Raw genomic sequence first — 18,558 nt, 5'->3', positions numbered from 1 at the left:
TTACAAAAATACACTAACCATAGTTAAGACTGAGGTACCTATGCCCCCTTTGGACAAGGCAGAAATACTCTTAACTAAGCTCAAAATATGTAACAAGAAAACCATCAACTTAGTAACAGGTTATATCCCTCCTGGCAATAATATCCCTACCATGGAAACTATACTTCAATGGCTGTCACAATCCATGCCTCAAGAGACCATTGTATTAGGAGACTTCAATATTGACTGGCTCACATGCTCTTCCCAAGCACCCACTAATCATATCAACCTGCTTACCTTCTCTCAAGCAATCAAACAACCCACTACATTAGTCAAAAGTAGTAAAAAAGAAACACTTTTAGACTGGATCTTGCTAAATAAAATACCTTGTTCCTACTTAGCAGGCACCCTTCCTGACTCATTAAGTGGCCATCAAACTACCCTCTTACTTAAACATAATTCCCACCACCCTCAAACCCCAATACTTCAAACAATCAGGAACAAAGAACATTTTAACCCATCTAACTTCTTACATGAGCTAAAGCAATACAACTGGTCTGAACTGTATTATCTACCCCTAGATGAAGCCACCAAACACTTTAACTCTATCTTCTTAGAAATATTAAATAGGCATGCCCCTGTAAGAACTACTATAGTTAAGGCTAACACAGTTCCACAGTTAACTAGGGAAACTAGGCAAAAAATAACAGAAAGGAATACAGCCTGGACAGCCTGGAGTTCCAACAAGAACCCGAGAATGCAGCAAGCATACCAACAGATTAGAAATCTAACCAAGAAACTAGTCATGCAGGATAAAAGAAATTACTTTATTACCCATCAAAATCAACACATGAACAATCCTAAGAAATTCTGGGCAGGTTTAAACAGGTTACGACACCCTGGTAAAACCACTACCCCACCCCCAACATCAGGTTTAACAAAAGATAACATAGCAGAACCATTCAATACATTCTTTACTGAAACCATACTTGCCCTCACACAAAAGCAACCTACTGCCAAAACTACAAGTAACCACCCTACACATAACAACAGTCCCACTTTTAAGCTACAACTCACCCCAACCTCCTACATAAGAAAGCTACTCTCCCAATTAAAACCGACAACACTAGGGGCAGACTCTCTCCCCAATGAATACTTAAAACTGGCAGCAACTGAAATAGCTATACCAGTCTCTATACTAATAAATGGGTCTATATTAGAACATCGAAGTTTCAAAACTTCGAATGTTCTAATATCGAACCCTATTCATCGAAAGCTGAAAATATCGAACATACAGAACAGCGAATTTTTTCCTAGGGAAAAAATTTGCTGTTCCAAAACACATACACACAACACAAGTACACCAAATAAACAGCAATCCACACACATACACCTAAAATCTTACGCCTAAGCCTACACTAAACTATACACACACCACTAACTATCCACTTACCTTAACCCAAACCCTAACCCTAAGGTCCGTCACTATCGCACACTCACCTCACCTGCTCCCTAACCCAAACTCACCTAACCCGCCCTAACCCTCATGTCCACACAATCGCACACATACCTAACCCGTGCCCTAACCCTAACTCACCTAACCCGTCCTAACCCTCACTTCCACACAATCGCACACTTACCTGAACCCGACCCGTAACTTTCCACCACAGCGCTGAAAATACCGAAGCAACAAAAATGGACAACCAAATTCTTTCCCTTGGAAAAAATGTGGTTTTCTGTTGCTTCGATATTTTCAGCTTTCGCTGAATAGGGTTCGATATTAGAACATTCGAAGTTTTGAAACTTCGATGTTCTAATATAGACCCTAATAAAAAGATCTATCTCTGAATGCTCAGTACCCCTGATTTGGAAAACTGCCTACATTATACCCCTTCATAAAGGGGGCAATTCTCATGACATATCAAACTACAGACCAATCACAATCCTATCCCCACTTGCAAAAATATTAGAAAAATGTATTCACCATCAATTAATGTCCCACCTTACTAATGAAGAACTCATATCTCAAACACAACATGGGTTTCGTCTAGGTCATAGCACAACCACAGCCCTGTTAGCATTCACAGATACCATAAACCACAACAGGAACAATGGTAAGCTTTCTTCAGCCCTTTTCTTGGACCTATCAAAGGCATTTGATATGGTTAACCATGAAAAACTCATCTCCCACCTTGTAAACCTAGGTTTAGACAACCTATCAGTCTCCTGGTTCAAAAACTACCTCAGCAATAGGCAACAGGCAGTACTATGGAACAATAACTTATCTCCACCCTTACCTGTGACACTTGGGGTACCTCAAGGATCTATATTGGGCCCCTTGCTGTTCTCAATTTTTACAAATAATCTCCACTCAGCTGCAAATAGTTCAACCCTTATCCAATATGCAGATGATTCAACTATAGTATGCAGTGCCCCTACCCTAGCAGATCTACACAAAAAAAAAACAGGATAATGTTCACTCAGTCAAAAGTTGGCTTACTGAGAATGGCTTAATACTTAACCCCCAAAAAAACAAGCTCCTACTATTTCATCCCTCACTAACTACTGCTCTTACCCCCTCCTTCACTATCCACTCTAAAAACGGTACCCCTATTTCACCTGAATCCCATACAACACTTCTAGGTATTACCAATTATAACAAGCTAAAATTTGATATACACATAAATCTGGCTTTTAAAAATACAAACAAAAAGCTAGGTAGTCTCTACAAACACAAATCGTTCCTGACCCATAATGCTAGAGCCACAATTGTTCGTACCCTCCTTCTCTCAACACTACTGTATGCATTGCCAATCTTGACCAATCTATCCAAAACAGAAACCAACAAAATGACCACCTGCTATAATCAGATAGCTAAATTTGCTAATAACAGCTCCTTCAGAGCCCATCACTGTCATAACCTAAAGCAATTTGGCTGGCTTGAACTAGCAAATCTACTAACCTATAATCAGCTGATCATCACTCACAAGCTACTCTCCCAACCAAATATTCCACCTTCCTTAAGTAACATAATCCAACAGTACTCCTGTCCTAGACAACTCCGCTCCACAGACAAGCTACTGTTAACAGTTACTAGAACACACAACCATGCTGGTGACTCCCTTTACTCTTCTTATGTGGCCAAACTCTGGAACTCCCTGCCTGCATCCATAACCCTGGAAGCCTCCCTGCCTAAATTTAAAAAATCTATCAAAAGTCACCTAAGCAACAAATGGCTATGTCCCTGCTTCACACCAGACTAACCCCAGTACCACTCCTATACTAATGCAACTCTTGGCTTAAACAATAGTCTCTTGTTTCACCTGCAGAAAATTGCACCACAACAAAAGAATGATGGTAATTTTGTGTTAGTTTGCACAATTTATTGTTGTTTATAAACCTATTGACAACTGTATCTGTTAACGGCTTAACACTTATATGTGTTCTCAACTAGATACCCTTAGTGGACCTAGCTGAAATATGTATCTAAGAATTGTCTTTATGTCTTGTAAATTTGTCTCCTTGGAGCTTTTCTCCCCAAGCCTCCACTGAAAATGGACATGTATCCAGTTGGACTATCTCGGTTAACAAATGTAAAATAAAAAAATAAATAAATTATATATAATTTATTCACATAATTCTATAGAATTTCTGTAATCTTGTCTTGCTTATATTTTGCCTTACCATTAACATCTCTTATTTCTCGTATAATACTTATGTTTTCCTTAATGAATTTAGCTAACTTGGGAGAAACAATTTCTTTTTTACCCTGAAGAAAATATCTTTGTCTTAAAAATATATTTTCATGTTTTGTTATTTTCATTAAAATCTTTTTTCTTTAATCAAAAAGGTTTTACTATTTTCTCCAAGTCTATCATTTCTTTAAGCGACCTATTATCATGTTTTATTATCTTTTTTGCTGTTTTACAACTTTGTTCTCATAAAGATTTTTCTATATTTTTCTTTAAATACTACTCACCACTCAATTCATGAAATATAAAGCTCTCACATAGACATATGCGCTATCTATAACTGGTTACTTTCTTTTTCAGATGACTTCTGTTCTACATTTCAAAAAAAAACTCTTTTTATCTCTTTTCCCTCAACAATAAACATATCATTTTTATACCAGTCCATTCAACTAGCCTTATGATCTGAAAAAAAAAATTAACAAAACACCATCACCTCTTTCACACACATCTGAAAATATGAAAAATATCTGTTTCTTTATTTTCTCATTTATATGTGTATTTATTTTTGAACAAACTATCATCTTACCATATTTTACCAATCCCCTTACTTTTTTAACATCAGTCCCTACTCTTTTACTTGACTCCCTAATACTACAATTAAAATCACCCATATTAATATTCATATTAAGCATTAAATATGGTTTCAAACTACAAAAAATGCTATCTTTTCAGCAGTCAATGTTGTTGCATAAATCCCAACTACCATGTATCTTCTTATATCAATAACTGTTCCGTTACAATATAAAAATCTAATACTTTTATTTCTACTTAAAAAAAAACACCTGGGTATCTACCTTTCCCTTATTCCATATTATTTCACCTCACCGTCAGGTTTTATATTGCAGCCTATCTTGCTCAAATATAAATCTTGTATCAAATAAACAAATATCAGTTTCACACTGTACATTTCATTGTAACAGCGATAATCATCTTCCAGTGTTAAAGTATTACCATTTACTGAAAGTAAATGCACATTATTCTTTTTCTTTCTTCTTATACTTAGGGAAGCATTTTTAAAATTTCCTTTTTTCATGTCCTTGCAGTAGCACCAATCATACTTTTTTCTTACAAACTGTATCCATTCCACTTCTGAATTTTCACTCTCTATACCTTCACATATTTTCACTATCTTGCATTTCTCTCAGTGTCCCGTCTTTTTCAGTAACCTCATTCATTTGACACGATTCCCCCTCTGTATCACTCTCATTTCCCCATCCCCATGAATTTCCATTGCACTTCCATTAAGAATTTCTTCTCTCTTTTTTTGAACTCTTGTCCCTCTTAATTACAAAGTCTTCATTTTTATACACTTGCTCATCATATGACCCTTCTTCCCATATTGATTACACCTAATCTTTATACAGTCACCAATAAAATTATCTATACTTCCACAAAAATAACACATTTAGAGTGTCCCATGTATTTAACAGTTCCCCTATTACAATTCACAAAAATACTACTAGGTAGATGTTTCACTAAATCATTTTTAATATTTAGTATTGTCTCTACATCCCAACTACCATTCCTTAGACATCTATCATCCTTAGACGTTGTAATATTTAAAACAAAAGAATAAAGATCATGAAAACTTTTCTTTTCATCATATTCTTCAATTTCATCAGTTCTAAACAAAAATTATTTTTGTAAGCTTGATACCTTGCCCTTAAAAGCAAGTATTTCATAGAAAGATGTGATTTTTTTAAATTTCAAATAACACTAAAAACTAGTCCATTAAAAAAAAAAAACAGTATCAGAATTCACATCATGGAATTGCTGCTTCCTCAAATGGATAAACAATATCATATCTTTTGAAGAAAAGCCCAAAGGTACAATCAGTTTGTCCCATACAGAGTATCTTTCAGTTATGGGGTCATTTTACTCCAAATCCTCACCATAAATCTTTTTTTTTTACAGTATCTTTTTGAGCGTGTACTTTAACCCCATTAATTTCTGTATATACTTGCCTTTTATAACTTTATCACAGATATCATTAGTCTCTGGCATGTCATCATCATCAACTTCCATATTACCAGTTTCTTGACCAACTCAACAATGAAATATCATAGTTATCACTGGGTTAGTCTTTATTCAGTAAATGAAATAGCTGAGACTCAGTTATTCCACCCAATACCAGCTCTGTAACAATTCTTCCCACATCCACATCAGATAAGTCAGCTAAACTCTGACTATTTGTACATTTCTTGTCTTGACCAACAACTTTTTCTGCATAAATGCTATCCACAGTACAACACTCTCTCCGCCCTCCACCATTTTCCTGCACAAACACCAAGCTGCCTTCACAGCTGGAAGCGATGCAGGAATGTAACAACTCACTTGTGGATCAGTAGGGAAGTTCCCTGATACCCCAGACAAATTTCCCATAATAATAGAAATATCACTGTGGGCCTCTCCTGAAAAGAGCCACTAGCCTAGTGGGGATAACTTGATCAACAAAGAAAAAGTAAATTAAATAAATACATAATAATTGTTTGTCACTTAAGGTGCATAACACAGCAAATCAGATCAGGATGAGAAACAGGTGTGTGGGGAATCTCGTAGAAAATATGGAGGGATTAAGCATAGATTAATTTTTAGAGGAAGCTCTCAATATCCTCATGTCTTTCTTGCTCTTCATTTGAGCAACTCAGTGGCAATATAGGTCTGTGAATACATATGCATAGGCCAAAGTAAACTGCATCAGATCATAATGACTTTATTGGATTAAAGCAAGAATTAAATAACCTCTTAGGAAATACTGACAGCAGATCCACATCCCTTTCAGCATATTTTCTAGACCTAGGATCCATCAGCAATACTTGGATTCCTACTGTTGCTGGGAAAAAGTGATAGCTGAAGCAGGAAGAGTAGAACACCCCTATTCCAGATCTTCTTCTTCATTTAGCTTTAGAAATTAAATCCTCAGCTGGAGAGATGATGCGTGATTTGTATAGCTAGTTGTTGAGTAGATGAGATGCATATGGTCTATCACCTGCAATTTATGCCTTACTTGCGGGCATTGTGGCAGGAATCAGCCAGTACTGTGTGAATTCAGCTTTTCCCATCCTAGAAGTCTGCTGAGTCATGACAAGCTAATCCTAGATGTTGAGTCATTGCAAGCTAGCAACAGTCTTTGTCATACTTGCCACTGATCAAATTGTTTTCTCGGAACTATCAAGCTTTCCAGATGAATAGCATATATATTTGGTGCTCACAGCCTAGAAAAGTAGTGTCTATTCCAGTTCATATTTAAGGGGTTTTGTAGGTACAGAATCAGTGGCACATGACCCTTCATAACCTCCTCATTCATCAGCCTATTTTTCCATGCCCCCCCTTGTGATGAAAGGAGACACTGCCAGTACAGCTAGCTGGAATTTTGTAAATAATTATATGTCATTTGTGAATATCAATGTGATTTATACAAGATGCTCGGATTACAAATGTGTTAGAACTGTGGGTCATACAAGATGCTGGAATTACAAATGTATTAGAACTGTATCATGTATATATCAAACTGCTTTGTACAGATGTTTGTGTTGAAAAGGTATTTGTAAAGTGCTTGTGTTTGAACTGTATCCACAGTGTGCCTTACTGGAGAGAGTAGAAATGCACATGCACTATTGTAACTGTAAATGTATATGTTTCAACAACCTTAGTCTAGCAAACTTTAGAAAAATATCTAAGATTAAATAATTTTATAGACTGGGCCATAAAGATGCTATCTCACAGGTTTCAGTGCAGCCAGAGACACAAAGTCTGTACTAGGAACCTTTCTGTATTGTCCTTGGGGTGAATTAATCACTTCTCTGGAGGCACAGAGGTATGCAATTGTTTTATGACTTTCAGCACCTGGCAAAAATTTGAGCAAAAGCCCTTGTGTGTGTATTTTTATGGGTAGGTGCTAAGTCCTGTCAACTTCCAGCAATGGGGGGTTTGCATGGGAACTAAAGTCAAATGATAAGAAGTGATGTCTTTCTGCAAGTTATCCCAGCAGTAATATTTTAGATATTATTTTGGGAAGTCTCTTAGTGAGACAGAGTATTCTGCGTTCTGTCTTGGGCCTGAAAACAACTAGAAGAACTACTCACCACAACATTTGCCTTGCTCTATTAAGTAAGTTACTAGGGTATAGTAACTCTCTTAGATAAAGCCAGGAATATAGTGAAGGTTAGTTTAGATATTGTTTTTCTTTATTTGTTTGAGCCTGTCCTGCAATATTACTTTAAATATTTCCTGTGCTTTTGAACTCTGCTACCACTTTGAATATATATTTAGTATTGTCTTGTTCTTTTATTATTTATTATTAAATATATTTAAACATTTCATTGTGGCTGATCTTTGTAGAGATATTTAAGTTTTCAGACTACTATTTTGTGACACTGTGTGGGCCACTCCTAATAGCCTTGCTCTTGGTTAAACTGATTTGATCAAAAACAGGTCATCTGCACGAGGGGCAAATGCACGGCTCAACAAGTATAGGATCCAAAGCAAAAAACATAGCCAGCATACAGTGTTCAAAAATTTATTGTAATGAGAATTAAATCATTACAAAAGTAAAAAACAAACCGGTTTCAGCAGGAATAAACACAGCCTTCCTCAGTGTTGGTTACATACATAGTGGTGAACAAGAATATATATACTCACACCCAAACACTCGTCATTAATCAATTTGGTTCAATCAAAGATTTTCATTGAGACCAGGTGGGAATAATGCCCCTAATTTGATTATCCACTTTTTTTCTTTGGTGTTAAGAATCGAGTGTAACCCAGTTTTGTTATGCTTGTTGCCAATGATCCTATCAATTATAGTAAAGGTGAATTTGGCAGAAGCATGTACTAAATGGTGTTTGTATAATGCATTATTCTGTCTCTTGTTTTTAATATTGCTGATATGTTCTGAAATCCTAATTTTAAGTGGTCTGGATGTTTGTCCTACATAAAATGAACCACAATGGCAAGTGGCCAGATAAATGACCCAGTCAGTGCTACATTGATAGGTTGCTACCCTTGTGGACATTGCACAAACTGTAACAAGATCAATAAGTCTAAACAATTCTCAAGTAGAAATTGTCCAGTAGTTCATGATCTCAGGTTCTTCGCGAACTGTAGCACTGACTGGGTCATAACAAAACTGGGTTACACTCGATTCTTAACACCAAAGAAAAAAAGTGGATAATCAAATTAGGGGCATTATTCCCACCTGGTCTCAATGAAAATCTTTGATTGAACCAAATTGATTAATGACGAGTGTTTGGGTGTGAGTATATATATTCTTGTTCACCACTATGTATGTAACCAACACTGAGGAAGGCTGTGTTTATTCCTGCCGAAACCGGTTTGTTTTTTACTTTTGTAATGATTTAATTCTCATTACAATAAATTTTTGAACACTGTATGCTGGCTCTGTTTTTTGTCTTGGTTAAACTACCATTTGTATTAGTATTAATATTACAGAGTAAAACTGGACACCCTTTGTTAAGGGCCTTAAAGTAGCGGGTGAGGAGTTCTGATGGCAGCGGTAACTACCTTATAGTCTGAGCAGAAGGGACACAGCTAGTAAACCCATGCCAGCCTTTCCCAAATGTGTGGGTGTATAAAACAAATCTCCAAAAGTGGTGTGTCAGCTACTTCAGCAGGGATATGAAGCACTGGGTGGACAGAGAGAGTGTTGGAGAACTTGGTTTGGAACCCTGGCTAAGGACTCAACTCTATAGCTGCGACAGTCAGGAGTCTTATAGGGGATCTGGAGAAAGAGGGAGAAACCAGCCCTGGACTGACTGTGGTCTCTTTGTGCTGTTAAGGCAAATTAAACTTGATGCAGAGAGCTGCATCTGGAAATACTGTGTCTGTACCTGCTATCCTCCCAGTGAACATTCTCCACAGGTGCCATTTGTGAGGATTGAAGCTCCTTGATTACTAGTCCAGTGGGGGGTGGGGGGTGGTCACACCCCTCTACTTCAGTTTATTTAACTCCCCAAGCTATATCTTTTCAAAGGCATGGGGCACTGACTGTCCACTTACAAAAATATATATGAACAGAAATTGGCTGTGTTTGTATTTGAATTGGATGACCTCAGGATCTCTCATGTCCATCTTTGATGTGTCATTCATGTGATCACTTGCTGACATTTTTTCACTTTTCACTCTTTTCATACAGTGCTGTGCAAAAGTGAAGCCATCTACTTTATCAATTTGCAGGTTTAACATTATATTACAGCTTTCCACATTTAAGAGCCTTTTCCCCAGATGTTTCCCATGAATCCTTTAAACTTGAGGTAAATTTTGTGTGCAAAGCAACCAAAGCAAATGTCAGGAGAAATTCAGGAGATGCACAAAAGTCACAAGGAAAAGGATACATACAAGCACAAGAAAGGAGAAAGAAAATGGTATCTGTGGAATTTCATGAGGAATAAACATAATGAAAAAAAAACAATGGTCTGTGGGGATAAACCAAGGGATCAAGGGAATATCTTTGGTATAGACTTATAAAAAAGAATGGAGGAAAAGAAAGGAAGATATTGCATTAGGACCATAATGAGTAAGAACATAGAATTACATAGATTCAAAAGTTATGAATCATTTATAACAGAGGTCTGTAAAGTAATATATGCATCACTGGGTTTAACACCAAAGCAGAATACCACTTCTCTAAAGTCATGAAGTGTTCTCCCTTCAACTCAATATAGGTTGCTATTGAAGAAACCAGCTTCTTAAAGACAATTTACATGAAACAGAAACTCAAACAACATACCAAATTTTGAGCTGTAATTGAACTTTTAGAGGAGCAATGTTCAGCCAGCCCTTTGCAAGAAGGTTCACCTTGTACCTGCAAATTATGTATGATCAAGCTCCAAGGATAGTGAATTTCACGAAAAAGGATGGAACACATTCAGATAATCCTGGTTATTCAGGAAGGCCCTACTACATCACTTTGAGGGCTGACATAAAATGGGCACATTAACACAATGCTATAATTTGTGATTCATAGACACATTGGATGTGATAAGGAAAGACCTCATTATTGGATTTTTTGCTTGTTTATGAATTACATTTAACTACTGTGATGTACTGATCAGTACTGCAGTGTAAGTTAACTGCGATAGCCGCATCATGTAAGCACAGACATCCCTCCCTCCCTCCTCAGGCACTCTCCCATACACAGAAGTACAAATTCAAACACACACACGCACACACACACACACACACACACACACACACACACACACACACACACACACACACACACACACACATGCATGCACACACACACACACACACACACACACACACACACACACACACACACACACACACACACACACACACACACACACACACACACACACACACACACACACACCTCAGTCCCTTTACCTGTCCCTGCATTGACTGGATATCTACAGTGTCTCCTTCTCTGGTCCTAGGCTATCAGGGAAGGTTGCAGTTTCATGTCATATACCTTAATCCTTGTGGTCCAGTGTTGCTTCATCCCTCCCTCCTCAGGTACTCTCCTATACATAGAAGTACAAATTCAAACACACACACACACACACACACACACACACACACACACACACACACACACACACACACACACATATCACAGTCCCTTTACCTGTCTCTGCTTTGACTGAATATCTGCAGTGTATCCTTCTCTGGCCCTAGTCTATCAGGGAAGGTCGCAGTTACATATCATATACCTTAATCCTTGGAGTCCAGTGTTCCTTCAACTTCTGATACAGTACTAGCTTAATTGCCATTATGAAACATGAATTTAGAGTAGTCTTCCTGGTGCCAGCGGCTCCCATTACCCCTGGACCTTCTACTGTTAGGTTCTATTACGACACACCAGTTTATAGTAATACCTGGTGGCTAGCGGTCCCCTACTCAATATTGTAGAGTTATGCTCATTAGAGTAAGGGTGTGGAGGTGACAGCCAACCAACCTCACAATCACACACGCATACACATCTAACATGCACAAACACTGGACTCCCTGCCCATCTAATCACACTCACACTCTCATCCACTGACACACACCTACCTGACCCCCTCACTAATACCCCTGTCTCTACCTGACAGGCAGACACACAAACATACTGCCCTCACATACTCATGCACACCCCTCCTAACCCTACTTAACCCTAAACTCACCAGCACTTATTTCTGCTGCAATGGATGAACACAGTCATGATGGTGGCATGCTAGGACTGCCCATGCTAATCTACACAGCTGAGCAAATTCATAAATTGCTTATCATGTAGCTGCATTGCTGAAGGCAGTTCCATGGAGACAGGGCATGCTAAATCAGCATATGCCACCCCTTGAACTGTCTCATTAGCATATAGCATGGCTACAGAGATCACCCTAAGTGGTGCTGTACGTCTCTGTCCTAAAACCCAGCAGTCATTGAATTTGAAAAGGTTACCACGAGGTGTATACACACACACACACACACACACACACACACACACACACACACACACACACACACACGTATCTATCTATCTATCTATCTATGGGTTCATGGTGAATTATTGAACAACAAACTGACCAAAGTACTTTTGCTTGAATAATACTGCCCAAAATCTAATCAGTTGAAAAGTAAAGCATCCTGAGTAGAAAAATCTAAACCATTACAAAATACTGTATTAAAGCAAAAATATCACTGTTCATTACCCACACATTAAAATATAAACACCAAAAATAAACACCTCTCACAAACTGTTATGCTTCACATCAACATCACATATAATAAACATAACTTTAAAAGGATAAATCAAATATACTCAGCTACTAAAAATAAGTATGCAACAAATATTTTTTGCAGGGTGAGCAAGCCTACCTGCACCACCCACACTCCCTGCAACATATGTATACCAACACTAGAGTTAGAGCTCAGTGGGAAAGGGACAAGTTCCCTGGGCTGCTGTACCCTGATCTCCCACATCACCACAGAAGCATTTTACAATCAGTTCATTAATATGCTGCTTATGGTGCGCCTCTTGTGCATTCAACCACCTGCCCTAAACAGTACAAAACACAACACCCATGGCACCTGCACCAAACATACAGACTGTTTCTTTGTTCCACAAGGTCAGGTAAATACATTCAACATAAGAGCATCTTGACTGATTAGGACTACTACATATTATACGTGTAAGTTACCTTTTTGATAAAGTTGCCGTTCAACTATGGCTAGTGGTTCTACATCTACACACACACACACACACACACACACACACACACACACACACACACACACACAAACGTGTGTCTATCTACATATATGGATACCTATCAGATTATCAAAGTTTTAAAACTTCGAAATTCATATGGTGGGACCATATGATCGTAGTTTTAATCACGGTACAGCATGGAATAGAAAATTTACCCTTTTCCCGCAATATACTGTGATCTTAGAGTTGGTATATTTAATTACCAGGGGGAGTGAGGACACAGCCACTAATGTGGGGGTGCAAGGGGGCTTGCCTCCCCTGCAAAAATATTAAAAAAATATATAATTTTTTTTTTAATGTTCGAAATTCCAAAACGTTGATCATATGGTCTCTGCCATATGAATTTCAAAGTTTCAGAACTTCAATAATCTGACATAGATCTATATATATATATATATATATATATATACATATATATATATATATATATATATACATATATATATATAGATATATATATATATATATATATATATACACACACACACACACACACACACACACACACACACACACATACATACCCACTCACACAGCACACACACATGCATATGCTCTGTTATAGATATAGATGTACACTTACAAAGTCTATCATAAAGTACATGAAAATATTCTGTTTTCTCTTCTGTTCCTTCAAATTTGCTTTGCAATTTTAAACATATAGCATTTCTAATGTAATAACCCAAAGCAGTGTACAATACAGCAATTTTCCAAAATGTGACAGCTGGCAAACCACCAATGACAACAGACTTCTTCAGAACTAAACTTGGAAATTATGTCACTTCCCTTTATCTAGTTTGTACACCTGTTGGTTTAATGCTCTGCTCTTGACCTGCAACCCATTGACCCAGTTCCAGAAGTACCTTCTCTGCTACTCCTGCACAGCTTGTGTCCCCTTGCACTGCCATAAGGTTTATGCTCTTACCATGCATGCACTGACAGTGCGCCAAATAGAATGGTGCACAACAAGTTCCATGTGGTGCACAACCAATTCCATCTGGCGCATTGTCTACATTTGAATGGTAATAGCAATAAATCATGTGTCAGTGTGAGGGGGCATGAGCTTTGCTGGGGTAGCTAAAATGTTGCTTCTGTAGCCAGGTCTATGGTTTGCAGATTGACAGCAGAACATTGGGATCAGCAGGTGTACAAACTAGATGAAAGGAAGTGACATAGGTTCATAGGTGAGTGCTAGGCTAACCATCCTGAAGGGCCATTTTAAGCCTAGCCAGTAATGAGAGGTTAGAATCAAACCTTGTACCTTGTGTTTATTAGGTAAAGAACCTTAACCATTATGCCAAACCCACCCCTAAAACATAGAGACTACATAGGTAGGCTTAATGACTAAAAATCATATACAACTACTAAGTTTGCCCCCTTTGTGGACCATTTTAAGCCTAGCCAAATTCCCTTTGTTTGAATCAAACCCTGTAACTCTTGTCAGTAAAGTAAACACCTTAGCTATTACACCACCCCGACTCAACATAATTTCCAAGTTTAGTTCTGAAAAAACAGTTATCTGCAAGATGAAAGCATTTGACTTGTGTATATTTTCTGATAAGAAATATTCATCTCATGGGTGGTTTACATGTTTGGCATCATTTGCTGGTTATACATTTGTAATGCAATCAGTGTTTTTTTTCCTATTGCTTTTTGGTTCCACCATCATGTATTTTAGGTTCACTGAATTACTGTCATATAACATTTTTAACAAAAGGATACCTTAAATTGTAGGTCTGCAGAAAAAGTATAGAAATAAAATAATATATGGATTTAATCTCAAGTACAAAAAAACTGGGACAGCACCACTGCACTCATTTATAATGTCTAAATTCAGTTGTTTCTTACCCGAAAGACATATGGGATGCTTCTTCTCTCCGTACATTTCAAAGCAATAAATGCTATAGTGTCAAAAATTGTATTTTGAAGAATAAACGGGCCTAGAACCGTCCCTTCTGGAATATCTTGGGTGGTATGAACTGATGTTAATACATCTGTGAAGTGCTGATGTAAAAGTTTGGGGTCACTCGTCCACAAAGTTTTTGATAAGGAAGCAATCTCCATTATCCACCTGAAAATAAAAACAAAGGGGTGAATATGATAGCAGCAATATTTATTATTATTGATATAAATATTTGAAAATATGTTGTCATATATGTGTGTGTGTGTGTGTGTGTGTGTGTGTGTGTGTGTGTGTGTGTGTGTGTGTGTGTGTGTGTGTGTCTACATGAGTACATATATATAAATACAAGAGGAAAGGGGAAGAATGGTTCATGTTAGAGGTGAGAAAAAAAACATATCTACATTCATAGACTGGGTTCAAAACCCTTATCATACTTCATACAGAAGAGGAATAATTATGCATTTCTTCCATTTATTTGACTTAAGTGGTTTAATGATACTTCAGGAAGCAGTAGAGCAAAGTCTACAAATCGACAGTGTGATCTGTAAGTGAAGCTGAAAGCACATACACATTCTATAGCTGCAATGCATAATACTGAAAGAAGCACATCTTGGCATGTAAAAGTACATAAAGCTGCCTTTTCTTTCACAGAACAAAGGCTGGCCATGACTTACCATTTAATTATTAACATATTGGATGTGCATTTCGATTGGACATGAAGGGTATGTAGGTCTCACTTTTGTTAAAAGTAACAAAAGATAACAGTTTATTAGAGCATAGTTAAAAGACGAGAGTAAATAAGAATATGATTCAAAATGTCTATCGGTGTGAATTTATACTCTAATTGTGAGAAGTATTTCTGCACAATATAATGACAGAACAGCATTTTATTGTCTTGAATATGGCACAGTTTAGGCACATTACAACATGTATTATCAATAATAAGCATAGAGACAGCATCTGCAGGATGACTATGATAGACTCATATTCCATGTATTTTCTTTATTAATATAAAGAAATGGATTATCTGTCCCTCTGTCACATCCTCTGCCTCACATGTATCCACATCAGAAGAAAGTTAACACCTTTTTTGATTTTTTAAATCATATTTTTATCTCTTCATCCAATGGCATAAGCTCTCATCCTCCTTTGATCTAATTGTGGCATACAACTCCTGTGGACATTAGGACAGGAATGGGAAAGCTATGCAACATTGCAGTCATCTGGAGCTCTGAATTATCCTAACACTCCCATAGGATCATAGGAGGTTACTAGGCTATTGGCCCTGAGGCTCTTATAAGCCTAGCTAAGAGTTTAGCCCATGTTTAGACAAGTCAGCACCCATCCAGTTATCCAGGTTGCTCTTGAAAAGGGATAATGAGGTACCTTGCTTGACATGGACAGGGAGTCTGAGGAGTCTCTGGGACACAGATCTGTCTCTCCAACAAGTCCCACTGACATCACAGACCAGGTTAAGATCACACGTGTGGGTTAGTCGAGTGAAGCTTGACTTGCAGATATGCAGCAGTCCCATCAAGGCTGGGTCTGAGATTGCTTTGTATGCCAGACAGAGGTCACCTCTGAGGAGTCTGTATGAAACTGAGTAGAGGAGCAGGGCTTTTAGCATATCTGTACAGGGTATATGTTTGAGGCCCTGGATTCATCTGGTGAGGAACCTCTGCATGTGCTTTGCGAGGTACATGCTGAAGGGGGCATTGTACTCAATAATTGGCCTTATAAGAGAAGAATACAGGGATGTTAGGACCTCCTTGTCCCTGGATTAGATACCCTTACTAATGAGATGGGCCATGTAGAAAGCTTCACATACAGTGGAAGAAACATGATGGTCAAAAGTCAGGTTTCTATCAACCTGGGTGCCCAAATCCCTCACAACTGATTGTGTGCTTAGGATGTTGTTATTAATGTGATAATATGTGGGGACGTTACTCTCCCCAAAGGGGATGATGATGCATTTTTTTGGCATTCAGCTTCAGGCCATGTTTCTGGCACCAGTCATTTGTTTGTGTGAGAAACTCTTGGAGGATGTCCACATCACTTGGGGAATTGATGACCATGCCCAGCTTGCAGGCATCTGCAAACTTGGTCAGCCATAGCCCATTGGTTTTGTCCTGCACCACAGGGAAGTATATCCTGAATAATAGAGGCCCCAAGACCAATCCCTGGGGTACATCACTCATTATGGATATACTGCTTGAGTTGGCTTCCCCTATTTTGATTAGGTGGGTTCTATCAGTGAGCCAGTTTGCTACCCATCAGATAACATGTGGATTGATGCCTAGTTGAGAGAATTTATCTATTATGCCCAAGTGGGGGATAGTGTCGAAGGCTTTGGCCAGGTCAGGGTAGGCAGTGTGCACCATCTTCCCCTCGTCCATGGTTTTGGTGACTGTCTCAAACAAGTTGACCAGATTTAACAGACATGACCTCCCCTTGACAAAGCCAAACTGTGTGAGGTCGAGTGTTTGGAGGTTGCCAATTTCCCTGTTAATGAGGTCCATGATAATCCATTCCATGGCCTTGCAGATCAACCTAGTTACACTGATGTGTCTATAATTTCCCAGATTGGTGGATACTCCACCTGTGTGTAAAGGGATGACAGTGGCTGCCCTCCACTCAGCTGGGAAAAAGCCAGTACTCAAGCTTTGGTTGAATAGGGTGCCTAATGGTGCTGCAAGTTCATGCCTAAGTTCATGGAGGATGCAGCCTGGGATGTTATTGGGTCCCATGGAGGCTGTATTTTTTGCCTTTGAGAGGGCAGTGATGACCTGTTCCCTAGAGATAAGGGGAGGTGGACAGGTACAGGGGATTTCCTTATTTACTGATGGGGGGGGGGGCAGAGGGGTGAAGTTTTCACTGAATCTGTCAGCCAGTAGGTTGGCTATATCTACACCATTTGTGTACATGGCGTCCTTGACTACCAGTTCTGAACAGATCTGGGAGCTTCCTTTGAGATTGCAGACATATGTGAAGAAGGCATTATGATTGTCTCTATTAGATGTGGCCAATTTGGATTCAAAGTTGGGTTTAGAGAATTTCACTACTGTTCTTATTTTCTTGTTCAGGCTAAGGATAGATTGCTTCCAAGTGGGCACCTGCTCCTTCTTGGTCCAGGACAGCAATTTATTTCTTTTATTATATAGTTTATTTATTGCAGATGTCCTGTCAGGTTTTTCTGATTACATGCATCTATATAAATGCTTGTATAGTACTTTGGTGTAGATTTGGACATTAGTGCCAGTTCCAACAGAGTGGGAGGGGGCTGTGAAGCTGTGTATACCATCCCTCAGGAGGTTGTAATTAGCTTTGGAGAAGTTTTTTATTTGACCCAGCTAGAGGGGGGTCAGGGGAGATGCTAACTTCGAAAGTGACCGCTCTATGGTCAGATCTTACCAGGGAAGATAATACTGTAGGAATGCTGCAGTGGTTATATATGTTGGTTAATACCAAGTCCAAGATATTATCACCTCTTGTGGGGGTATCGAGTAGCTGTTCCAAGGAATTTGCATTTATAAAATTGAGGAATCTCTGGGCAATTGCATTCTGGCATGAGTAGTTTTTCCAATTTATGTTTCGGTAGTTAAAGTCACCCAGGATCAGGGTAAAGGGTGGAATCTTGATAGATTTGAAGAGGTCCAGACAGGTGGAGTGGGCATCTAGTGTCAAATTTG

At 38.4% G+C, this 18,558-nt stretch overlaps 1 protein-coding gene across 1 annotated transcript in view; it reads right to left on the bottom strand.

Annotated features, from left to right (window-relative positions):
• LOC122789360 (PR domain zinc finger protein 8-like) overlaps window positions 1-18,558 on the bottom strand; it is a 133,924-nt gene that overhangs the window by 29,340 nt on the left and 86,026 nt on the right. The window contains exon 2 of the mRNA XM_044056749.1: window positions 14,815-15,037. Coding sequence (XP_043912684.1) covers window positions 14,815-15,030 — 216 coding nt within the window. The 5' untranslated portion in view covers window positions 15,031-15,037. The remainder of the gene's footprint in view (window positions 1-14,814; window positions 15,038-18,558) is intronic.

This window comes from Protopterus annectens, chromosome 14.part0 (genome assembly GCF_019279795.1).
Source record: "Protopterus annectens isolate FY-2018-M chromosome 14.part0, PAN1.0, whole genome shotgun sequence".
Lineage (NCBI taxonomy): Eukaryota > Metazoa > Chordata > Ceratodontiformes > Protopteridae > Protopterus > Protopterus annectens.
Note: the sequence above shows the minus strand (reverse complement) of the source record. Positions and strands in the feature narration are given on the sequence as shown.